This window comes from Scyliorhinus torazame, chromosome 12, assembly GCF_047496885.1.
Source record: "Scyliorhinus torazame isolate Kashiwa2021f chromosome 12, sScyTor2.1, whole genome shotgun sequence".
Lineage (NCBI taxonomy): Eukaryota > Metazoa > Chordata > Chondrichthyes > Carcharhiniformes > Scyliorhinidae > Scyliorhinus > Scyliorhinus torazame.
In genome coordinates this window covers 88511278-88537784 of record NC_092718.1, presented here as the reverse complement: position 1 = coordinate 88537784, position 26507 = coordinate 88511278, and the positions used below count along the sequence as shown (strand labels likewise).

Here is a 26507-nt window from a genome sequence, read left to right as displayed (position 1 = left end):
TGGGTGGGGGTGAGGGTGAGGGTGGTGTGGGGGTGAGGGTGGGAGTGAGGGTGGAGGTGAGGGTGGGGGGGTGAGTGTGGCGGTGTTGGGGTGTGAGGGTGGGGGTGGGGTTGGGGTTGAGGGTGGGGGTGAGGGTGGGTGTGAGGGTGGGGGTGGGGTGAGGGTCGGGGTGAGGGTGGGTGTGAGGGTGGGGGTGAGGGTGGGGGTGTGGGTGGGGGTGTGGGTGGGGGTGATGGTGGGGTTGGGGTGGGGGTGAGTGTGGGGGTGAGGGTGGGGTTGAGGATGGGGGTGAGGGTGAGGGTGGGGGTGTGGGTGGGGGTGTGGGTGGGGGTGGGAACCAAAACTCATCAGAGCCTCACACCCTCGCCCGACGCCGTGGTGACCTGTATGGGTGCTGGCACGTGGTGCAGGGTGGGTGTTTGGCAGCTCTCCGGGTGGCGGGGGGTGGGTAGGGTTACGGGTGTGTGAGACAGGGGTTGGTGCCAGAAGCACAGTGCTGCCCACTCACCCTGGCCACCCTGAGGAGAAGGTGCAGCATCAGTTTTGTTGTCGGCGAAGTCCACAAATCCTGCCCCGGAATCAACAATTAGTCTCAGGAACGGTGAATTCCGCCGAGTGATTGGTTTTAAAGATTGAGAGAAAATCCCAGACCACAATGCAGGGTTCTGATTCCCATTTGAAGCTGACACTGGGATCCTGACGCTTATGGGAAAACTCCTCACATGTGTCTGAAATTAAGAGCAGGATTTTCTGGTCAGGCCAGCAGAAGGCCTTGCCAGTGGCGGGACTGGAAATCCCCAGCAGGGAGGTCTTCCAGTCCTTAGCGTTTATCTTGATAAGTTTAAAAATCCAAACCAGAGGAAACACCCATTTCCTATAACATATACTGCAGGCTTTCTCTTCTTCCCTTGCCAGTGGCGGGACTGGAAATCCCCAGCAGGGAGGTCTTCCAGTCCTTTGCTTTCATGTTTTTTTATAAATGTTTTTATTCTCCATTTTCACATTTTCCTTCAAAATTTATACCCCACCAACAAGCAGTCAATGGTAACAAATACAAAGTCAATACCCTTAACATCAACAACGATCCCATCACCCAACCAATGGCCCACCTGTCAACATATGCATCAAATTAAACAAACCCTCCCACGGTGGAAAAAAAAACAAAGGTGAGAAAGAGAAAGGAGCCCAGAATCGCCCATGGTCACCATTAACATAGAGAGTCTCCCCCCACCCACCCCCTCTGCCCCACTCCTGTCATAATGTACACCAGTATATCATGGTGCAGACACACACACACTGATGGACACACAGCAAGACCAATCAACACACACAACACCGCAGCCAATCACCAGTTAGAGCACACTCACTATAAAGACAGGGGGCATCAGAGTTCCCGCTCATTCGGGATGCAGCCTCTTAGAAGGACAGAGCTTACAGCTTACAGCACAGATCTTCACCAAGTGCTGAGTGCATAGACTGGTTAGGACAGGCATCGGTCTTTAGTTTAATCTAACATCGTGTTAACCCACAGTGAAAGTTTGTTCAACAGTTTCTAACTTAATAAAATAGTGTTTCACTATTTCAAGTGTTGGTGGCCTGTATGTGTTCCACGGATCCAGAACACCCAACACATCATGGTACCAGGAGTTGAGGGATATTAGATCTTCTTAGACTTACCTGCAAGTGATCTGTCTTCCACCAGCGTACAGCCATCCTGCAAAATGGACAGCGTCCGCCCGCCGCCGCTCTGCATCACCGGTAACCTAGGGGCCAACTGGAAGATATTCAAACAACGCTTCCAGTTCTACCTTGAAGCGCAAGATGCCTCAGGCACCAGGAAGATCGCTCTCTTCCTATCCACGGCCGGGGAACATGCCATCCACATTTTCAATTCTCTCACCTTTGCTGATGATGAAGACAAATCAAAATTCAAGACGGTCCTCCTCAAGTTTGACACTCACCGCAACATTGAGGTGAAATAAAGTTTCGAGCGGTATGTATTCCAACAGCGTTTGCAGGGTAAGGATGAACCTTTCCAGTCCTTTCTCACCCACCTCCGCATCCTTGCGCAGTCCTGTAATTACGGGCCCACCTCCGACTCCATGATACGCGACCAGATCGTTTTTGGTGTTCAGTCGGACCCCCTACGCCAGCAGCTCCTCAAGGTAAAGCAGCTCACACTAATGGCTGCCATCAAGACCTGCGTGCTACACGAACACGCCACTAGTCGGTATTCCCACATCCAAGCGGCTGAAACGGCGCGGCAAGGTCCCCACGAGGCAGAACGGGTCCAAGCAATCGAGCAACTCCAGGGCCTCAGCCTGGATGAGAGTGGCCATTTCGCGCGCTTTTCACGGACTCCCGCGCTTGTGCGCACCGAACGAGGGGACAGCGACGTCGACGTACGTACTGCGCAGGCCGCACCACGTATGACCGCACCATGCATGCGCAGTGGCGCAGTGAACGTACTGACGCTACAATGTGCGGCAACTGTGGCTCTGCCCACTTAAAGAGGCAATGACCTGCCAAATCCCGACGATGCCTGAGATGTGGCAAACTTGGCCACTATGCTGCTTTATTCAGATCAGCTCAGCCTGACAACTCTCATTGCTCCAGCCAGCCTCGCAGGAATGTCCGGCCATTCAACCCACGGTCACCGAGTCCGATGCAGACTTACTACCCGATATTAACACCGAGGACCCGAAGGCGCCGTTTCGAGACGGTATCGTTACAAAAAATAGGATGTACCCGAAGCAAAGAATCCAGCTTCTATCAGTATACAGCATCGATCCAGACTGATGCACAATCAATTACTCGTGAGACAAGGAGAGTCATACTAATCGGCTTTAATCAGCTAGAACTGTACTCAGCAGCTTCGATACAGAAAGTGAAGGCTGCTGGGACGGCATGGGTTCTTATACCCGCCTCTCAGGGCGGAACTATGTGCGTTAGCCAATGGTAGACTCCTAGGTCTAGCCAATGGGCATCCACCTCTCAGGTGTGGTGATGTGCATCACTGTAAATACATGTAAGCTAGACAGACACTAGAGGGAGCACCAGAAACATCACACACACACACTCAACCAATAGATAAGCTACATGGGAGGCGACCAATGGACATTCACGATACACAAAGAGGTGACACGACCACAGTGGGGCATTACACCAACCCATACATAAAGGACACCACACACATGATCAGCCCCTTTGGCCAGTGGAGACAGTCAGTGAGGACAGGCACAGGGTTGATTCAATATTACACCCACCACGTGGAAGACAGCAGCTGGTCAGTCAGTTTGGGTAGCTATAATATGGTTAGCAGTAGTGTCGAACTCAAGTTATAAAAGTGTACATAGTGTAAATAAATGAGTTGAAGTCATTTACACGTCTCGACCTTCCTTGACAAATGCAACACAAGGAAGCCGCTTATGTTACGAGGGAAACATAACAAAACATGGTACCACGAGTGAACTGCTTAAAATCCAGATAGCCATACCTCAGCGTACAGTGACAACCAGCAATACCCATGCAAGATGTACGGGCTCCCGGTTCCGCAGCAGCTCCAGTGCCACGGCGATCTCCGCAAGAACTGGCAGCGATTCCGGCAGGCATTTGAATTCTACCTGGTGGCAGCCGAACTTCAAGACCTGGCCGATAATGAAAAAATAAAGTTTCTCCTCACCATCGCCGGTGCCAGAGCAGAAGAAATCTTTAAGGAATTCAAGTTCTCCAAGGGGCAAAACAGGTATGACGTCCAGGCAGTCCTGGACAAATTCGGCAAATACTGTGAGGAAAACACACTCCAATCGGCAAGGAAAGGTAAGAGAAGCTCCAGTACTCACCTCGAGGCCGAAATCCCGGACCAGAGAGTGATTTAGGTCGAGGTCGGCGGCCATCTTGCTAAAGGGACTACACTAGCGCAGTTGCGCGAGAAGTGCGCAGAACCGGGAGGTTCGTTTGCACATGCGCAATCAAGAAAACGGCCATCGGTAAAGGAACAGCGATTTGCGCTTGCGCAATCTCTTCCTACGTGCCACGTCACACGCATCATGACATCAGAGGCCCCAAACCGCACTAATTTAAAGGGGAAACGTCCCAAAGCCAACTTAAAGGGGAAACGTCCCAAATCAAAGAAAAAATCTTCTAAAGCTGTAAAACAACCTTCCTTCACCTGGAATGACAGCACAATGCCTCAAATTGAACCAGGAAATGAATTTAACCTCTGAAGAACCCTGCAACAAGCAGTTACCTACGTACAAACCGATGATTCCGACCTCGAATACTTCGATACCGATCTTTACATTTTTTCCGGACCTCGCGAGCCCAATGACAGCTCCATGGTCCTAGATGACTACGACCCGGACGAACCTTTCGGGTTGCACATTGGCGACCCCCGCATTGAATCCGATGCAGATGCGGATATATTTTTCGGATTTGAGGATCTTCAGCCCAGCAGATATGACGTCCCAACTCATCAGTGCAGGATGATGCTGCAGCCTGAAATTAAGAGACAGAAAGCGGTACAAGCCCACAGAGAACGGCCTGCTGCCACACAGAGCGTGGTCCACGCCCCGCTCAGGGTTCCCGACCCTACGAAAGAAGACATGCAAGACTCCACACCGCGGTCCTTGCAGGAACAAGACGTGACTCCAGTGTCACACGACTCCACAGCAAGCTCGTGGACAGACTCCACAATTGCAGAAACGCAAGACTCCAGAGCGCAGTCCTTGCATGAACAAGAAGTGACTCCAGAGTCAGAAGCCTCCACAGCGAGCTCGTGGACATACTCCACGATAGAAGGAACGCAAGACTCCAGAGCACAGTCCTTGCACGAACAAGAAGTGACTCCAGAGTCACAAGCCTCCACAGCAAGCTCGTGGACAGACTCCACAATTGCAGACACGCAAGACTCTAGAGCACAGTCCTTGCACAAACAAGAAGAGACTCCAGTGTCACAAGCCTCCACAGAGAGCTCGTGGACAGCCTCCACGATAGAAGCAACGCAAGACTCCAATGCGCAGTCCTTGCAGGAACAAGACCATGAGAGTCTAGCAACCTCCTCTGACCAACTAGCGGCAGATGATGCAAGTCTGCCATGCTCACGTAAACAGCAAGAAGGCTATAACAGTCTTCCACGCTCCACTGCACAGCAGGATGACCATGATGGTCTATCATGCTACAATGAAGGGCACAGAGCTGATGACTGTTCAAGCCCAAATGAAGACAAGCCAAAGGAATCGCCTCTTCCAAGCCCGAAGAAAAAAGGATTATGCGCTGACCTTCAGGATCATTCTAGCCGAAGAGATATTAATAATGCTGCACAGTCACAGAAGGATGCTGAGGATTTGCTAAAGAAATTGCTTGTATGTCTAACTTGCAAGGGGCAGACTGAAAATTGCCACTGCTTTAGTACGGATCGAAAAAATGGACAGGACATTCATCCTCATTTAATGGAAATAACACAACCTGAATCATATCTACAGCAGGGACAACTGTCTCCCTTCAACACAAAACCGCAAAGTCCCAACTTCAGAGACCAGCAGTTAGTCAGTAATGACTCTTCAACCCCTGATGGGAATATTAATCGCATTGAACCTCTGCACACTCCACTGATAAATGAGCAGAACATTGGAGCAAGAATCCTGAGGACACCGACATCGATAGCCAGATAAAGCACTTAAAACCCGCAGCAGTCTCAAGTGAACCAATTGTGCTTTCCAGTGATGGTGAAGATGCAGATAAGGTCGACCCGATTATCCATTGTACCACATTAACTCCAGAGATTGGGCATTTATGCCTGGGGAGTAGAATGTGGGCAACTGAGAACAGTAAAAGAGAGACTGTGACTATGCCAGTCCCAGCAAAATCAGACCCAGAGACTATGAAGGCATGTACATTAGAAAAGGATGCATATGAAGTAACTGAGAAGAAAATTGAAACGGACTGTTCTTTGGAAACTAGTACAATGACGAAAGAAATATTGGATCTAACATTTGATGCCCTACATATGAGACAAATTGAGGAAAATGAACAAGGTTCTGTAATGTCTGGGGGAAGATTTAAAATTCCAAAGAAGAAAAGCCCAAATGAAGGATAACGGCAAGACAATGACAGTCAACCAACATGGTTTGCACCACCAGATGAAAACTCTGACAATTTACCCAACCCTAGTGAACAGCAAGCAGCTACTGAGGATCTACCCACGGTATGTGAAACGAGTGACGACAGCATCCCACATACCATGCAAAAGGTGCAAAGTGCAGACCTCAGCTAGTGCGTACAGAGGCACTCGACGATCACGGTGAGACCACTGGTGACTCCGGTGACACCACACTACTTCCACCCTCAATTGCTCGAACCTCTCCACTAGTCAATGCATTCCTGCATGTTCCGACTCCAGACGTGCAGCTTCAAGGACTCTCAGCTGACTCCAGTGAACCTGCTAAGACTCCGGACGGGGAGCATCAACAAAAAACAGACCAGACTCCAGATGGGGAGCAACCAAACGCCGACTCTGATTCACATAAGCCAGACTTTACTCCAGACAGGCAGTGTCGCAACCTCAGTGATGGCACGCTCAGGGTGACAGCAGATGCCACAACGACAGGAGATGGATCACGTGACAATCACACTGGGTCAGCAGTAACAAGCAGCAGCTACAGTCCAAGAGGAATACACCAATTTTCACCACAGCTATGTCCACACATTTGTTCCACACCGACAGTGCGGCCAATGACAGCTCATGCTGGACAAACCCAGTATTCAAGCCTGCAGCAGCCAGCAGTCTATGCAGCATGTCCTCAAACAGGCCAGCACTACGGATTGCCCACTAATGGAATCAAGACCGAAGGAGGACTACCGCCAGCGCAATCTGCACTACAGACTGGATGCCTTAGTTACTGCCCAGGATTTGCTGCACCACAGCCTGGCCAGACAGCATATTCCTATCAGATGCAAGGTTCTAGTTTCGCACCATCACCAGACATTGATGCGAGCAGCAATTCTGTCTCCAAAGCGACATGCTTCAACGCTTCTCAGCTGAATCACCCTTCCACCACAGCATGTGGCCAGAACCAGTATGCACACTCTCATCCGACTTCAACATCTGGCACATTCATGACCTTGAATGATACTGTTGATGGTACCTCTTCAATGTCAACGACCTATCAACTACATGATGCCACCCGACAGCACCACCACAAACATAAAAAGAAAAAAAAGAAAAAGACTCCAAAGCGGACAGCGCAGTAATTCGACCACTTCTTGGTTCCTGTTGATGGCGTTCATACCCAAGAGAGACATTTGACCATGATGATTGATGGTTTTTGGACTCACATGAATGATTTGGAATTATTGTTTAATCACTGTTCCCATGACTTGTCTATACCTTCCCTTCTCTACCTGTTCTTTGTTCAGTTTTTCTTAAATTGTACAGAAAATATGAACATATAAAAAGGGGAGGATGTGGTGATGTGCATCACTGTAAATACATATAAGCTAGACAGACACTAGAGGGAGCACCAGAAACATCACACACACACACTCAACCAATAGATAAGCTACATGGGAGGCGACCAATGGACATTCACGATACAGAAAGAGGTGACACGACCTCGGGGGGCATTACACCAACCCATACATAAAGGACACCACACACATGATCAGCCCCTTTGGCCAGTGGAGACAGTCAGTGAGGACAGGCACAGGGTTGATTCAATATTACACCCACCACGTGGAAGACAGCAGCTGGTCAGTCAGTTTGGGTAGCTATAATAGGATTAGTAGTAGTGTCGAACTCAAGTTATAAAAGTGTACATAGTGTAAATAAATGAGTTGAAGTCATTTACACGTCTCGACCTTCCTTGACAAATGCAACACAAGGAAGCCGCTTATGTTACGAGGGAAACATAACAAAACATCAGATACTGCAATACCTGGTATTACCACATTCACCCCCTGTTAAAAAAAGGACCCAGTGGGGTGATGGCCACTGTTACTGTCACCTTTTGCATGGTAGGACCAGGTATTGCAGGTACCGTGATGTCAAGGGTAACAGAGAAAGTTTTTATTGTTTTATGGTGCAGCAATCAGACGATCGGGTGGCCTGGTCGTCCTTCTGGAGCGTCTGGGCTTTGGCGATGATCCTGATGTAGGCCCCGGCGGTTGTGGCTCCAGGAATGTGGTGTCTTCTTCCCTGGCAGCTTTGTCACCCCTAGGCGGCGCTGTTGGGGCGAAAAGTGGGTAGGGGGAGGGGCGCCTGTAGGAGGCGTCGGTGCCTGTTCGGCGCTGAGTAGGGGGGCGGCAGTACTGACCCTCCAGTCAGGTGCTGCGGGGAGGGTGGGGGTGGGGGCAATGGTGCGGGTGCGCGTGGGGCTCCGGCGGGCGCCAGGTCCCGAAGGGAGACCGTGTCTTGGCGGCCGTCAGGGAATGCTACGTAGGCGTACTGGGGGTTGGCATGCAGCAGGTGGACCCTCTCGACCAACGGGTCCGACTTGTGCGCCATCACACGTTTCCGCATCAGGACGGGTCTGGGTGTCGCTAGCCAGGTTGGGAGCGAGGTCCCGGAGGAGAACTTCCTGGGGAAGACAAGGAGACGTTCGTGAGGTGTTTGGTTTGTGGTAGTACAGAGCAGCGACCGAATGAAGTGAAGGGCCACTGGGAGAACTTCTTGCCAGCGGGAGACTGGGAGATTCCTGGACCGAAGGGCCAGCAGGATGGTCTGCCAGACCGTTCCATTCTCCCTCTCTACCTGCCCGCTTCCCTGGGGATTGTAACTGGTCATCCTGCTGGAAGCGATGCCTTTGCTGAGCAGGAATTGACGCAGTTCGTCGCTCATGAAGGAGGACCCCCTATCACTGTGTATGTACGCGGGGAAACCGAACATGACGGTGGTTGTGGTCATGTCTGGGCAGGGGATGGCGAATGGGAACCGGGAGTATTCGTCAATCACGTTAAGGAAGTATGTGTTGTGGTCGGTGGAGGGGAAGGGGCCTTTGAAATCCATGCTGAGGCGTTCAAAGGGACGGGAAGCCTTTATCAGGTGTGCCCTCTCTGGCCAGTAGAAGTGCGGTTTGCACTCCGCGCAGATTTGGCAGTCCCTGGTGACGGTCCTGACCTCCTCGATGCAGTAGGGCAGGTTGCGGGTCTTGATAAAATGGAAAAAGCGAGTGACCCCCGGGTGGCAGAGGTCCTCGTGGAGGGATCGGAGGCGGTCCACTTGTGCTGTGGCACAAGTGCCGCGGGACAGGGCATCAGGAGGCTCGTTCAGCTTCCCCGGACGGTACAAGATCTCGTAATTGAAGGTGGAGAGTTCGATCCTCCACCGCAAGATCTTGTCGTTCTTAATCTTGCCCCACTGTGCATTGTCAAACATGAACGGCACTGACCGTTGGTCCGTGAGGAGAGTAAATCTCCTGCCAGCCAGGTAATGCTTCCAGTGCCGCACAGCTTCTACTATGGCCTGGGCCTCCTTTTTGACCGAGGAGTGGCGAATTTCGGAAGCACGGAGAGTACGGGAGAAGAAAGCCACGGGCCTGCCCGCCTGGTTGAGGGTGGCCGCCGGAGCTACGTCGGACGCGTCGCTCTTGACCTGGAAGGGGAGGGACTCATCGATGGCACGCATCGTGGCTTTTGCGATGTCCGCTTTGATACGGCAGAAGGCCTGGCGGGCTGCCGTCTACAGGGGGAAGGTTGTGGACTGGATCACGGGTCGAGCCTTGTCTACGCAATTAGGGACCCATTGTGCATAATAGCTGAAGAAGCCGAGGCAGCGCTTTAGGGCCTTGGGGCAGTGAGGGAGTGGGAACTCCATGAGGGGGCGCATGAGTTCAGGGTCGGGGCCTATGACTTCATTTTGCACTACGTAGCCTAGAATGGCTAGACAGTCGGTGCTAAACATGCACTTCTCCTTATTGTAGGTCAGATTAAGGAGGTTCGCGGTCTGGAGAAATTTTCGGAGGTTGGTGTCGTGGTCCTGCTGGTCATGGCCGCAGATGGTGACGTTATCCAGATACGGGAACGTTGCGCGCAAGCCGTACCGGTCAACCATTCGGTCCATCTCACGCTGGAAGACCGAGACCCCGTTCGTGACACCGAAGGGAACCCTTAAAAAGTGATAGAGCCTCCCGTCTGCATCGAAGGCAGTGTACTGGCGGTCCCCATGACGGAGTGGTAGCTGGTGGTAGGCAGACTTGAGATCCACCGTGGAGAAAACCTTGTATTGCGCAATCCTGTTTACCAGGTCGGCTATACGGGGGAGAGGGTACGCATCCAGCTGCATAAACCGGTTGATGGTCTGGCTATAGTCGATGACCATCCTATGTTTCTCCCCGGTCTTTACCACCACTACTTGAGCCCTCCAGGGGCTGTTGCTTGCTTCGATGACCCCTTCCTTCAGCAGCCTTTGGACCTCGGACCTGATGAAGGTCCGGTCCTGGGCACTGTACCGTCTGCTCCTGGTGGCGATGGGTTTGCAATCCGGGGTGAGGTTCGCAAACAGGGAAGGCGGGTCGACCTTAAGGGTCGCGAGGCCGCAGACAGTAAGGGGGGGAATAGGGCCGCCGATTTTAAAGGTCAGGCTTTTCAGATGGCACTGGAAATCCAGCCCAAGGAGGGTGGCTACGCAGAGGTGCGGCAGAACGTACAGGCGGAAATTGCGGAATTCCCTGCCTTGGACAGTGAGGTTCGCTAGGCAGAACCCCTTTACCTCCACTGCGTGTGACACGGAGGCCAGGGAGATCCGTTGGTTTACGGGATGGGTGACAAGGGAACAGCGCCTTACCGTGTCGGGGCGGACGAAGCTTTCCGTGCTCCCGGAGTCGATCAGGCACGACGTCACGTGGCCGTTGATAGCGATCATTGTGGTGGCTTTCGCTAACGTCCGGGGCCAACTCTGGTCCAGGGTCACGGAGGCCAGCTGCAGCAAGGAGGAGTTCTGGTCAGGCAGCGTAGAGTCGGCGGTGCTGGGGGCCTGAGGCCGGTTCCGGGTAACGGAGGCCAGCTGTATCAAGGAGGAGTTCTGGTTAGGTTGCGTGGAGTCGGCGGTGCTGGGGGCCTGAGGCCGGTTCCGGGTAACGGAGGCCAGCTGTAGCAAGGAGGAGTTCTGGTCAGGCAGCGTGGAGTCGGCGGTGCTGGGGGCCTGAGGCCCCATCCAAGATGGCGTCAGCCACGGGTTGCACATGGAGACCGGGGATACAGAAGATGGCATCGGCGAGGGACAAAATGGCGGCGCCCATCCACCCAGCGTCGTGGCCGGGGGGGCAAATTGGCCGTGCCCGTGGGTCGCAAGTTGCCTGCGGGTAGGAGGGTGGCGGTGGGCCTTGGACGGCCGGGACCTGGAACAAAGGCTGATCATAGTCGCTGGCGACGGCTGCCACGGCGCGGGCCTGGCAGACCGCGACATAGTGGCCTTTCTTGCTGCACCCTTTGCAGGTGGCGGTGCGGGCCGGGCAGCGCGCGCGCGGATGATTCGCTTGGCCACAGAAGAAGCAGCGCTGGCCGGCGGTGGAAACGGGCCGTCTAGCGGCGCAGGCCTGCGGGGTTAGCGGGAAAGTCTGGGGTGCTGCTGTGACGGGGTGCCACGCAGCCCAGGAGGGTGCCGTGCGCCCGGGAGCAAAAGTCAGTGCGTTTTTGTACGCAACGTCCATAGACCCTGCCAGGGCCCGTGCCTCAGTGAGGCCCAGCATGTCCATTTCAAGGAGCCTTCTGCGGATGCCGGTAGAAGACATACCTGCCACGAAAGCATCCCGAATTAAAAGTTCCGTGTGCTTATTCCCCGTGACTGGTGGGCAGCTGCAGTTCTGGCCCAGCACTAGTAGAGCCCGATAGAAGTCCTCCAGTGTTTCTTCAGGGCTCTGCCTTCTAGTTGCCAACAGGTGACGGGCGTAGACCTGGTTCAGAGGACAGATGTAATGTGCTTCTAGCAGCGTGATAGCTGCAGCATAATTCTCCGCCTCCTCGATCAGAGGGTAGATTGCAGGGTTGATCCGGGAGCGTAGAAGGTGCATCTTCTGCCTTTCCGTGGGGTTATCGGTGGCTGTGTCAATGAAGCTCTCAAAACACGCCAGCCAGTGCTTAAATATACCAGCGGAGTTGTCTGCGTGGGGACTGAGCTGAAGGCACTCCGGCTTCATGCGGTGGTCCATCCTTTCAGAAGTAATAGCTGATTAAATTGATGCACAATCAATTACTCATGAGACAAGGAGAGTCATACTAATCGGCTTTAATCAGCTAGAACTGGACCCAGCAGCTTCGATACAGAAAGTGAAGGCTGCTGGGACGGCATGGGCTCTTATACCCCACCTCTCAGGGCGGAGCTATATGTGTTAGCCAATGGTAGACTCCTAGGTCTAGCCAATGGGCATCCACCTCTCAGGTACTGCAATACCTGGTATTACCACACAGACGATGAGTGGTGTGCCACCCTTATGGTCAACCAGAATTCGCCGCCCACCTCAGATACTAAATTTATGAACTTTGCGGACTTATGGACTCTCTGAATTGTTTTGTTGCTTTGTTTGATCGTTTCCCTGGTTGATTTCGTTACTCTTGTTGGATACTGTTTCTCTGCACCAGGCACCTTCCCATATAAATAGCTTAGTTCTCATGTATGTAGTCCTGTAAATATGTCTTCGCACCCCACACGGAGTTCGGAACATTCTCACCATACATTATTTATTGCCACACACATACATTCTTTTATAAAAGGGGGGATGTCATAATATACACCAGTGTATCATGGTGCAGACATACACACACTGATGGACACACAGCAAGACCAATCAACACACACAACATCACAGCCAATCACCAGCTAGAGCACACTCACTATAAAGACAGGGGGCATCTGAGTTCCCGCTCATTCGGGATGCAGCCTCTCAGAAGGACAGAGCTTATAGTTTACAGCACAGATCTTCACCATATGCTGAGTGCATAGACTGGTTAGGACAGGCATAGGTCTTTAGTTTAATCTAACATCGTGTTAACCCACAGTGAAAGTTTGTTCAACAGTTTCTAACTTAATAAAATAGTGTTGCAGTATTTCAAGTGTTGGTGGCCTGTATGTGTTCCACGGATCCAGAGCACCCAACACATCACCTCCGACGACACTCAATGCCATCGAACCTCCGAAAGAGTACCGTAAATGACACCCAAGAGTTGTAAACACCACCCCCCACTCCCATCCCCAACTCCTCCCCTCCACTTCCTCTTGTAAAACTCCTCTCCCCAACCTCGGTTCCTTCTCCCCAATTTTCCATCCCGGCTAGACCCCTCGGACCCTGTTCTGCCAGACTCCGATGGCCGCAGCCCCTCCCCTCCCACCTCACCCCCGTTCACTGACTGGCTTAAACCGGCCAGCGTGGAGGCCCCCGCCTGGGTCTCTTTCCCCCTTGCCCGGCCCCAGGAAAAACCCGGAAGTCCCCTTTAGCACACAAAGTCCGTATACACACCCACATCCCAAAGAACCCTCATTCCGACTGAAAGTCCCATTTCTTCCCTTGTCCAAATATATACAACATTGGCACCAATAGCCCGTACACCAGCACGCAGTGAAACAAAAGAGAAAAAATACAGTCATGAGGCTCCTTCAGTACATGACCATTTCTCAATTCTGCCACAGTCCTTCTGCCTTCGCAAACTCCTCCGCTGCTTCCGCCGTCCCAAAATAAAAGTCCTTGAACTTGTAGGTCACCCTCAGCTTCGCTGGATATACAATGCCGCACTGCACCTTGCTCATGTACAGTACCCTCTTCACCCGATTGAAGGCAGCCCGCCTCCTCGCCAGCTCCACTGTAAAGTCCTGGTATACGTGGTTACCAGCTCCAGCCCACTGCACCACCCGCTTCTGCTTAGCCCAACACAGGACCTTCTCCTTCACACTGTACCTACGGAAGCGCAGAGTCACCACTCTTGGCGGCTCACTGGCCATTGGTACAGGCCTCCACGACCGATGAGCCCAATCCAGCTCATTTCGGGAGGGATCATCCCCCTCCCCCAATTGTTTCGCCAACACCGTGGCTAAATACTCCGTTGGCCGCAGGCCTTCCACTCCTTCGGGCAGCCCCACAATCCTCAAATTCTGTCGCCTGGATCAGTTTTCCAGGTCTTCCATTTTGCCTTGCAGATCCTTGTTGATCTCTATCACCTTCCGCATCTCCTTCCCCATCGAGTTAAGTTGATCACTGTGCTGCAGTAATGTTTCTTCCACTTCCTTCAGCGCCTCGCCCTGCTCAAGCACCTCCGCCACTGCGCTCAATACCGCCGCCCTCACCGGGGCAATCGCCTCCTCCACCGCCCTCATCTCCTTCCTCATTGCCTCCATGTGTTTTGTAAACTGCCTTTCGAATTCCACGGCCATCACCTTTGTTATTTCTTCAGCCGTAAGCAATGCGGCCTCCCATGGTGCTCCAGCCTCCATTTTGTTTACTGACCCCGCGGTGACCTTTTCACTCCCTGACGGACTTTCAGCTGTTTTTTTCACGGCTGTTTTTTTGCTGGTCTTTGACATTTCCCTTCCCTGTTCTGTCTCCTGACTTTTGCTGCCTCTGCTGCCCTTAGGACCAGGCGTTAACCCCTGACAATGCCGTTCCCAAACGGGAGCCCTCCAGCGCGCGGCTACCTCCCACCCGCCATCACCGGAAGTCCTTTGCGTTCATCTTGATAAGTTTAAAAATCCAAACCAGAGGAAACACCCATTTCCTACAACATATACTGCAGGCATTCTCTTCTTCCCTCCCCAATGTCTCTGCCCCTTGTCCCCACTCTCTCTTTCATTACCACAGGAAGTAGCTGATGCTAAAACATTGAATGTATTCAAGAGGCGGCTAGATATAGTACTTGGTGCAAATGGGATCAAAGGTTATGGGGATAAAGCAGGATTAGGCTATTGAGTTAGATGATCAGCCACGATCGTGATAAATGGCGGAACAGGCTTGAAGGGCTAAAAGGCCTCCTCCTGCTCCTATCTTCTATGTATCTCTGTCCCAGCTCTGTCCTTCTTATTACCCTCCTCCATCCCACCCTTGGGGCCCCCTCACTCAATCCTGTGATCCCTCCGTCCCTCATTTCCCCTCCTTCATGGTCATCATCCCTCCGTGTCCTCCCTCCCTCTCCCTCATCCATCCCTTCATAGAACATAGAACAATACAGCGCAGTACAGGCCCTTCGGCCCACGATGTTGCACCGAAACAAAAGCCATCTAACTTACACTATGCCATTCCCGCATCATGTCCCGCCTTCCTCCATCATTACTCCCCCAATCGCCCCACTTTTCCTCCCTTACCCTTTTTCCTCCCTTTTTCTCCCCCTACATCCATTCCTGCCCTCCCCAGCACCGTCCACAACCTCGGACCTCCATTTATGGGCCCATCTGAAAACTGGAAGTGATGTTTTCCAGTTGGCTCTGTTACAGATTTGTGGCTGGATTCTCTGTCCCTGAGACTAAGTGTTGACGCCGGGGCAGGATTGGTGGAGATCCATGACAGCAAAACTGGCACCGCACCTGGATCGATTCGGCACCATGTGGAACTCAATCAATTCCAATGAGAAACCGTGCCGGATTCGCAATTGATACTCAGGCTGACAAGCTGCAGCCGCCTATATACACTGCACTCCCCACACACACCATCCCAGCCAACAAGGTGGCAGCAAGACATGTGGCACCACACTTCACCGAAGCCGAGCTTGCAACCCTCATGGATGCGGTAGAGGAGAGGTGGGCCACCCTGTACCCCGGCCTGGGAAGGAAGCTGCCAGCCCCGCTGTCCGCTGTGCATGGGGGCAGGTGGCAGAGATGGTCAGCATCATGGGTAACACTGTCCGGACCGGCCTGTAGTGCAGGAAAAACTACACGACCTCCTCAGGGCGGCCAGGGTGAGTAGGCAACACTGTGCCCGGCACTAACCCCTGTTGTGTAGACCTGTGACCCGCCTCCCAGCAGGAGAGCAGCCAAACCCCCACCCTGCACCACATGTTGCCACCCATACCGGCCGCCATGGCCGGGTGCCTTGGAATCTGAGGCCACCAGCGACCCACTCCCTGGGCTTCATGCGTCGGACTGTCTCACACTCGTTTTCTGTTCCCCCATCCTCCCACCCAGGAGAAGGCTGCTATTAAACGCCGGGAGCGGGAGAAATATGGAGGGGAACTGACGGACCTGTGGGCCCCACCATGGCTGCGCAGTGGGCCCTGGACGTGGTCGGCGGGCCATCAGGAGAAAGGGAAGTCGCCGGGGTGGAGGTCGGCCGCGGGCGAGGAAGTGAGACCCCGCTTTGTTGTGGCTCCCTGAGATACATGTGTCAACACCCCCTAAAACCAACCCCAACACCCTCAACCCCACCCTCACCCCCACACCACCCTCACCCCCAGCCCCTCTCACAACCCTCTGCAGCACCTCGGATTCGCACCTCCTGTCCCTGGTGAATCCGGTGAGCAGCGGGCAGAACAGTGCGGTGCCACACCACCTGGGACACCCAAGCAGCAGCCCAGTTGCCCCAGAAGACACCTGCCAACGTGGACCCAGGTTGTAGGGCGGAAATCTCAGCAGGCCGCCTCCACTCCTGATGTACCGTCTGGAGAACCACCAAGGCGGAGCGTTAGGGCCCCAAGGCCAGAATGTTAGACATCAGTTAAGTTGACATAGGTGCAGGGCACAGATTAGTTATCGGGCTACGGCGTGTATATATATATATTTGTGCACATTAAACAACTGTTCACGCTGTTACAACCTGCCTTGGTGCTCTGTCAGATGGATGTGCGGGGTGGGCTGGTTGGCCAGAGGGGGGGGGGGCGTGGAGGGGGGGAATGGGTGAACATTATGGGTGGGCTGGGCGCCCCACCTTGCCCCCGATTGACCCCACCTCCACTCCCTCAGGGATCCGATGGCATGCAAGGATCACCCAGGTGGACAGTGTAAAGTGCTACCGTGGGCAGGAGTCAGACATTGCAAAATGATGCGGAGCACCAGAGCTCATCGCAGAACAGGTTGTGATCATCCTTCATCCCATGGGCCAGACACGCTGTTACTGCCAACCCAGGGCCCACACCCCCATAGTGCAGCAGTTATGTATCACGGATGGGGTCGCAGGCATGGGGGTGGCTGGGAATGAGGGGTTGTGGGGGCGGGATGCAGTTTCTGTGCCCCTGGCCTGAGCTCTGGTACTGCCACCCTGGCAGCCGGGCAATGGCCCTGTCAGTGCCACCCATGCACCCTGGGTGGCACTGCCAGCTTGCCTGTGTGGTACTGCCAGGGTGCCAGGCTGGCAATGCCAAGGTGCCTGTGTGCCAGGGGGAATGCCAACCTAGTATCCTGTCCTGTCCCTGACCACCCAGAGGTCTCTAATGGCCTGTGAGACCCCCCGGCGTGCCGTCACACCTGGTCAGTGTTTGTGGCAACCAGTGCTAAATGGTGCGTTGTCGAGGTCTCGCAGCTGTGGCCGTTGACTGTTGGGCGCTGGGTGACTGCCGAATGGCTCATTTAAATACGCTGGCAGTGTTCCAGATCACCTGGGCTGAGTGTGTCAGGTGACCTGTGAGTGGGTCGGTACCTGTCACGGACCCCAATTTGGGGCTCACAGGGGATTCACCCATTGTGCCCAGCTCAGCACCGGGCGCAACGTGGTGGCTGAATTGCACCCTGAATCGTTACAACAAATATAACTATCCTACCCTATTACATAGAACATAGAACATACAGTGCAGAAGGAGGCCATTCAGCTCATCACGTCTGCACCAACCCACTTAAGCACACACCTCCAGCCCACCTCGCAATCCAATAACCCCTCCCAACCCGTCAAAATGAAAAAGGAGGCATTTCTCAGGGCTAGAAGGCTGGGAACAGATGAAGCCTGTGTGGAATATAAGGAAAGTAGAAAGGAACTTAAGCCAGGCGTCAGGAGGGCTAGAAAGGGTCACGAAAAGCCATTGGCAAATAGGGTTCTAGGAAAATCCCAAGGCTTTTTACATGTACATAAAAAGCAAGAGGGTAGCCAGGGAAAGGGTTGGCCCACTGAAGGATAGGCAAGGGAATCTATGTGTGGAGCCAGAGGAAATGGGCGAGGTTCTAAATGAATACTTTGCATCAGTATTCACCAAAGAGAAGGAATTGGTGGATGTTGAGTCTGGAGAAGGGTGTGTCGATAGCCTGGGTCACATTGAGATCCAAAAAGACGAGGTGTTGGACGTCTTGAAAAATATTAAGGTAGATAAGTCCAAAGGGCCTGATGGGATCTACCCCAGAATACTGAAGGAGGCTAGAGAGGAAATTGCTGAGGCCTTGAAAGAAATCTTTGGATCCTCACTGTCTTCAGGTGATGTCCCGGAGGAATGGAGAATAGCCAATGTTGTTCCTTTGTTTAAGAAGGGTAGCAAGGGTAATCCAGGGAACTACAGACCGGTGAACCTTTCGTCATGGTAGGGAAATTACTGGAGAGAATTCTTCGAGACAGGATCTACTCCCATTTGGAAGCAAATGGGCGTATTAGTGGGAGGCAGCATGATTTTGTGAAGGGGAGGTCGTGTCTCACTAACTTGATACAGGTTTTCGAAGAGGTCACAAGATGATTGATGCAGGAAGGGCAGTGGATGTTGTCTATATGGACTTCAGTAAGGCCTTTGACAAGGTCCCTGATGGTAGACTGGTACAAAAGGTGAAGTCACACGGGATCAGGGGTGAGCTGGCAAGGTGGATACAGAACTGGCTGTGCCATAGGAAACAGAGAGTAGCAATGGAAGAGTGATTTTCTAATTGGAGGGCTGTGACTACTGGTGTTCCGCAGGGATCAGTGCTGGGACCTTTGCTGTTCGTAGTATATATAAATGATTTGGAGGAAAATGTAACTGGTCTGATTAGTAAGTTTGCAGACGACACAAAGGTTGGTGGAATTGCGGATAGCGATGAGGACTGTCAGAGGATACAGCAGGATTTAGATCGTTTGGAGACTTGGGCGGAGAGATGGCAGATGGAGTTTAATCAGGACAAATGTGAGGTAATACATTTTGGAAGGTCTAATGCAGGTAGGGAATATACAGTGAATGGTAGAACCCTCAAGAGTATTGAAAGTCAGAGAGATCTAGGTGTGCAGGTCCACAGGTCACTGAAAGGGGCAACACAGGTGGAGAAGATAGTCAAGAAGGCATACGGCATGCTTGCCTTCATTGGCCAGAGCATTGAGTATAAGAATTGGCAAGTCATGTTGCAGCTGTATAGAACCTTAGTTAGGCCACACTTGGAGTATAGTGTTCAATTCTGGTTGACACACTACCAGCGGATGTGGAGACTTTAGAGAGCGTGCAGAAGAGATTTACCAGGATGTTGCCTGTATGGAGGGCATTAGCTATGAGGAGCGGTTGAATAAACTCGGTTTGTTCTCACTGGAACGATAGAGGTTGAGGGGCGACCTGATAGAGGTTCACAAAATTATGAGGGGCATAGACAGAATGGATACTCAGAGGCTTTCCCCAGGGTAGAGGGGTCAATTACTAGGGGGCACAGGTTTAAGGTGTGAGGGGCAATGTTTAAAGGAGATGTACGAGGCAAGTTTTTTACACAGAGGGTAGTGGGTGCCTGGAACTCGCTGCCGGAGGAGGTGGTGGAAGCAGGGACGATAGTGACGTTTAAGGAGAATCTGGACAAATACATGAATAGGATGGGAGTAGAGGGATACGGACCCAGAAAGTGTAGGAGATTTTAGTTTAGACGGGCAGCATGGTTGGCACAGGCTTGGAGGGCCGAAGGGCCTGTTCCTGTGCTGTACTTTTCTTTGTTCTTTGTTCTAACCCCTTTGGACACTCAGGGCAATTTATCGTGGCAATCCACCTAACCCACACATCTTTGGACTGTGGGAGGAAACCGGAGACCCCGGATGAAACCCACGCAGACATGGGGAGAATGTGCAGACTCTGCACAGACAGTGACCCAGTGGGGTATCGGACCTGGGACCCTGGCGCTGTGAAGCTACATTGCTATCCACTTGTGCTACCGTGCTGTGTTTTAAAAAATATTTTTATTGGTATTTTCAATCTATACATGGTAACACTTTACGTTTAATATTTACAGCATGTGTGGTTCTCATGTACATATTGATTTTTTCAGTCTTGATGTGTCCCCCCTCCCCCAATTACCGCCACCCTCACCCCGATCCCTCTTTGGTATCCCCCTTTTCCGTTCAAGGGGTTCTGTCCCCGAGCTCCTGTTCTCCCCTTTCCCCCCTTCTCTTTATGTTTTCTGTTGCCTGTCTTGTGGGTTTTGGGGGAGGGAGTTTCAGCCCCTCCCCCCCCCCGTGCTTCTCCCTGTATTTCCCCTGAGTTTCCTCCTCTTGACGAATGTGATATAAAATAGTTACTTTAGAGATATTAGTTAATGTAATGTAGAAATAAGCCACTTTGATTCTGGCAGGTAGAGACAAAGGGATTTGAGACCGCATGGAAAAAGCAGGAAGAGGTGTGTCTATGAGAGTGATGCTGCATTGATAGGGGCCGGAGAAAGGGATTGGAAGTGAGCCAATCAGAATAGATCAAACAAGTCAGGAGGGACATAGGATGACCTATGGGTGTCGAGTATGTGAAACTTGATGCCATTTGAATGTATGAGTACTGATCTCTTTGTCTGGGGACTTCACTTAGTTCCCGGGACTGCAGACAGCAACATGTTGTCTGTATCACTGTGGACTAGGTAGCTTGCAAGCTGAATAAAATAACTTCTTTTTACTTGCAAATCCATCTCGACTTTTATTGAGGCCAGACTGACGGAGAAAGAGATTTGGAAATCAACACTCTCCTCCCCCCCCCCCCCACCCCCCCCCCCCCCCCCCCACTCCCCCACGAGTTGTGTGTTCCTGTCTGTCTTCTCCCATCTCTCACTTTTTCCCCTAATTGCCGTTGGTTTCGAACAGGCCTTGGAACAGGCCGACGAATTGTCCCCATGCTTTGACGAACCTTTCCTCCGACCCTCAGATGGTGCATTTGATCTTCTCTAAATAGAAAAATTCTACCAGCTAGTCTGCAGCTGTGGGTGGTGCTGCTGATCGCCAGCCGAGCAGGAATCTCCGGGGTGCGATGAGGGAAGCAACAGCTAGGGCGTCGACCCTCTTCCCCACATGTAGCTCTGGCTTTTCGGATACACCGAAGATTGCCACTCTTGCGACGACTCCTTCTTCACCCCCACAACCTTGGACATTGCCTTGGAGAAGGCTGTGCAGAACCTACAAGTTTGGGACAGACCGAAAACATGTGGGTGTGGTTGGCCGGGCCTCTCTGGCACCGTTCACATTTATCCTCCACATCCAGGAAGAACCTGTTCATTCAGGTTCTGGTCAGGTGTGCTCTGGGTACCACATTGAACTGCATGAGGCTCAGCCTTGCACAGGAGGAGTTGGAGTGGGCCCTGGTCAGTGCTTCATTCCAGAGTCCCCAGCCCACTTCTCGCCCTGTCCAGTAGCTGCCCATACATTTTCCCTCAGTTTCCCCCTTCCGTGTTTATCAGGTCCTCTAATAATGTGGTTCCCGGGCCCTGGGGTATCTTCCTGTCTCTTTGCGGAAGAAGTGCTTTACCTGGAAGTGTCTAAGTTCCTGTCCTGTCGGTAGTTTCAGCTCCTCTGCCACTTTTCTAGTCTGCCCCCCATGTAAAAGTCCCTGTCAGCGTCCCCCCATCCCTTCTCCATTTTTTGAAGGTGGTGTCTCGCATGGCGAGTGAGAATTTGTGGTTTCCGCAGATGGGGGCCCCTGGGGCACATCTCGGTCAGATCGAAATGTTGCCTCATCTGATTCCACATCCCTTTCATTTTTTTAATATAATAATCTTTATTGTCACAAGTAGGCTTACATTAACACTGCAATGATGTTGCTGTGAAAATAGGGGCTCAGGGGTTTAGCACAGTTTGATCAATAGCTGGCTTGCAATGCAGAACAATGCCAGCAGCGCGGGTTCAATTCCCGTACCGGCCTCCCCGAACAGGCGCCAGAATGAGGGGACTCGGGGCTTTTCACAGTAACTTCATTGAAGCCTACTTGTGACAATAAGTTATTATTATTATTAGTTGCCACATTCCGACGCCTGTTCGGGTACACTGAGGGAGAATTCAGAATGTCCAAATTACCTAACAGCACGTCTTTCAGGACTTGTGGGAGGAAACTGGAGCACCCGGAGGAAACACACAGACACGGGGAGAACGTGCAGACTCCACACAGACAGTGACGCAAGCCAAGAATCGAACCTGGGACCCTGGAGCTGTGAAGTGACTGTGCTAACCACTGCACTACCACTCTGCCTGCTGCAGATACATCTGTCCATGACAGTATCAGCAGAAGTGACCGCCGCACAGACCTTGTGGAGACAAAGTCCCATCTCCACATTGAGGATACCATCCATCGTTTTGTGTGGCATTACCACCATGCTAAATGGGATAGGTTTCGAACAGTCTAACAACACAAGACTGGGCGTCCATGAGGCACTGTGGGTCATCAGCAGCAGCAGAATTGTATTGACCACAATCTGCAACCTCGGGGCCCCGGCATATCCCCCACTCTACCATTACTACCAAGCCAGGATGCCAACCCTCGTTCAATGAAGAGAGCAGGAGAGCATGTCAGGAGCAACACCAGGCATACCAAAAATGAGGTGTCGACCCGGTGAAGCTACAACACAGGACTACTTGTGTGCCAAACCGCATTAGCAGCAAGGAATAGAGAAAGCGAAGCAATCCCACAAAAAAGCATCAGATCTAAGTTTTGCAGTTGTGCCACATCAGGCAATGAATGGTGGTGGACAATTAAACAACTCACTGGAGGAGGGGGCTCTGCAACTATCCCTATCCTCAATGATGGAGGAGCCCAGCACATATGTGCAAAAGACAAGGCTGAGGCATTTGCAACAAACTTCAGCCAGGAGGGCCGAGTGGATGATCCATCTCAGCCTCCTCCAGAAGTCTCCAGCATCAATTCTGTCAGTCTTCAGCCAATATAATTCACCCCACATGATATTAAGAAACAGCTGAAGGCACTGAATGCCGCAAAGGCTATGGGTCTGGATAATATTCCGGCAATAGTACTGAAGATTTGTGCTCCAGAACTTGCCGCACCCCTAGCCAAGCTGTTCCAGTACATCTACAACACTGGCATCTACCTGGCAATGTGGAAAATTGCCCAGGTGTGTCCTGTACACAAGAAACAGGACAAATCGAACCCAGGCAATTACCGTCCTATCAGTCTACTTTCCATCATCAGCAAAGTGATGGAAGGAGTCATCAACAGTACTATCAAGCAGCACTTACTCGGCAATAACATGCTCACGGACGCTCGGTCTGGGTTCTGCCAGGGTCACTCAACCCCGACCTCATTACACCCTTGGTTCATACATGGACAAAGTGGTGAATGTCAGAGGTGAGGTGAGAGTGACTGCCCTTGACATCAAGGCGGCATTTGACTGAGTTTGGCATCAAGGAGCACTGGTTAAACTGGAGTCAATGGGAATCAGGGAGAAAAATCTAAGCTGGTTGGAGTCATACCTGGCACAAAGGAAGATGGTTGTGGTCATCAAAGGTCAATCGTCTCAGCTCCAGGACATCACTGCAGGAGTTCCTGAGATGTGGAGATGCCGGCGTTGGACTGGGGTGAGCACAGTACGAAGTCTTAAAACACCAGGTTAAAGTCCAACAGGTTTGTTTCGATGTCACTAGTGACATCGAAACAAACCTGTTGGACTTTAACCTGGTGTTTTAAGACTTCGTACAGAGTTCCTGAGGGTAGTGTCCTAAGTGTCCTAAGCCCGACCATCTTCAGCTGCTTCATTAATAACCTGCCTTCCATCATAAGGTCAGAAGTGGGGATGTTTGCGGGGGACTGCACAATGCTCTGCCCCATTTGCGACTCCTGAGATAATGAAGCAGTCCGTGTCCAAATGCAGCAAGACCTGGACAATATCCAGGCTTGGGCTGACAAGTGGCAAGTTACATTTGCGCCACAGAAGTGTCAGGCAATGACCATCTCCTACAAGAGAGGATTTAACCATCGCCCCTTAACATTCAATGGCCAATTAACTTCCTGGGGCTACCATTAATCAAAAACTGAACAGGACTAGCCACATTAATACTGTGGCTACTAGGGCAGGCCAAAGGCTAGGAATCCTACAGCGAGTAACTCACCTCCTGACCCCCCAAAGCCTATCAACCATCTACAAGGCACAATTCAGGAGTGTAATGGATCCACTTGCATGGATGAGTGCAGCTCCAACAACACTCAAGAAGCTCGAATCTAGGACAAAGCAGCGTGCTTGATTGCTCCTCCTTCCACATACATTCAAACCCTCCACCATCGATGAACAGTGGTAGCCTTGCACTGCAGTAACTCAGCAAGGTTCCTTAGTTAGCACCTTTCAAACCCACAACCACTACCATCTAGGACAAGAGCAGCAGTTACCTGAAAACTCCACCACCTGAAGGTTCCCCTCCAAGTCACTCATCACCCTGACTTGGAAATATATTGCCATTCCTTTGCTGTCGCTGGGACAAAATTCTGGAACTCACTCCCGAACAGCACAGTAGGTGTACCTACACCTGAAGGAATGCAGCGGTTCAGGAAGGCAACTCACAACCACCTGCTGAAGGGCATCTAGGGATGGGCAATGACTGCTGGCCTATCCAGCATTGCCCACATCCCGTAAATGAATTTTTTAAAAAAGAGAAAAAGGTTCCATGTCCAAATGTGCCCTCTGAACAGGTCCATTTCCTTCACTAAAACTGATTAATAATAATCTTTGTTATTGTCACAAGTAGGCATACATTAACACTGCAATAAAGTTACTGTGAAAATCCCCCAGTTGCCACACTCCGGCGCCTGTTCGGGTACACTGAGGGAAATTTCAGAATGTCCAATTCACCTAACAAGCATGTCTTTTGGAACTTGTGGGAGGAAACCGGAGCACCCGGAGGAAACCCTCGCAGACACGGGGAGAACATGCAGACTCCGCACAGACAGAGACCCAAGCCGGGAATCGAACTCGGGTCCTTGGCGTCTGAAGCAACAGTACTAACTACTGTGCTACCCATTGTTCAGCCTCCTGCCTCCAATGTACTCAGTTGGTAAACTATAGTGACGTTGATCTCACTGTGAGATGCATTTTGAGGTTGAGCTTGCGCAGCGACACTCCCCCCGCCATTCCACGCCACTGAGCTAATGGAGTCACATCTGAATGAAATTGTATTGCTAGCTCGGCTTTCAGCCATTTTGTGTCCTTTCTGATATTAGTAATTCTTAGGTTATAAAATCACATGCATTTTTTATACACATTCTATTTCTACAAATTGCCTCTTATACAGGTATCTAAGCTAATGTGTACCTTTTGTCTAAAATCCTTCTTTCTAAATCTGACTTCAACAGGGATCAAGTGTGTTTTTCCTTCAAGAAGCACAGCAGCACCAGTTTGTGGGTAAACACAGGTCAGGACTTTTCCCCTGTCAAATTCTCTATTGCTCCGTAAATGCCCTCCCCACCCAGACATTGTGTCATCTCATCAAATCCACCCGCCCAATAAATTCTTCCTGCCCTGAGGAGCTGGATTGATTACTTTGCACATGTGCAGCTCATCATTAGCACAACGTTCTCTTTCTACAGAGTAAATATTTATCTGATTTTCAAAACTGTATTTTCTACTTTCAGTCTCTTTGTTGGAGTCTTCATTTGCTGACCCCAAAATCTTCCCAGTGAAAGCAACTGTGGAATAAATCAGAAAAAGAGTTTTATTCCTTGAAAGGTTCGTTCTTGGTTCAGGAGTAGATGGGAATATTTAGATGACATTGCAAGACACAGTGCATTAATCTGACTAGAATTATTATTGTAGAGGTCACAATATGAGCAGAAAATATCTCTTCCTCATTACCAAAAAACGTCAATTATTCAAAATAGAAATGTAATTTATGCGCCCAATTTATCCTTTTACAATTCAAAATACAATCAAATGAGATTAGTTTTAATCCTCACAACAGAAAATTATTGCAAATTAATGTTCCTATTTGGAGAAGAGGAAGATCAATTCTGAAATTAATTTTCTTCTAATTTATCAATTTACATTTTTCAATACATTTAAAAAATGTTATTTTAAATTATTTGTTAACGTGCTATTTTATTTTCTGACTATCAATTATTATTTCCTGCTCTTGGTATTTCTTTATCACATTTAAACTGTTCCTGTGAATGATTTAAGGTTGAATCTGGCTTTAATTATTCTAACTTTTTGCTTTGAGTTCTAATCCCGCGGAATTTGAGCTAAAAGTTGGACATTATTTCCAATGACCTCTCCCTTGCGCACAACCAGCCCAGCGCCCCCAGCCGGCCCAGCGCGCCTCCTGCAACCTGGATGCCGACTTGATTTGAAGTCCGGACCTCTCTCTCGTCGGCCTGGAAGGGAGACACGTGAATCGCGCTCCACCAATCGGAGCGCCTCTATCTGACGGTTGAGCGGTGCCTCGAGCGCCGGCAGGTGGAGAGTGCGCGCGCAGCACGTGCCCAGAGGCGGGGCG

The 26507-nt window shown here is 51.4% G+C and overlaps 1 protein-coding gene across 1 annotated transcript in view; it reads left to right on the top strand.

Moving 5' to 3' along the window:
* Positions 1-25712, top strand: part of LOC140387075 (histone-lysine N-methyltransferase PRDM7-like) — a 168911-nt gene extending 143199 nt beyond the window's left edge. The window contains exon 7 of the mRNA XM_072470086.1: positions 25648-25712. Within this exon, the coding sequence (XP_072326187.1) occupies positions 25648-25712 (65 nt within the window). The remainder of the gene's footprint in view (positions 1-25647) is intronic.
* Positions 25713-26507: the final 795 nt, after the last annotated feature.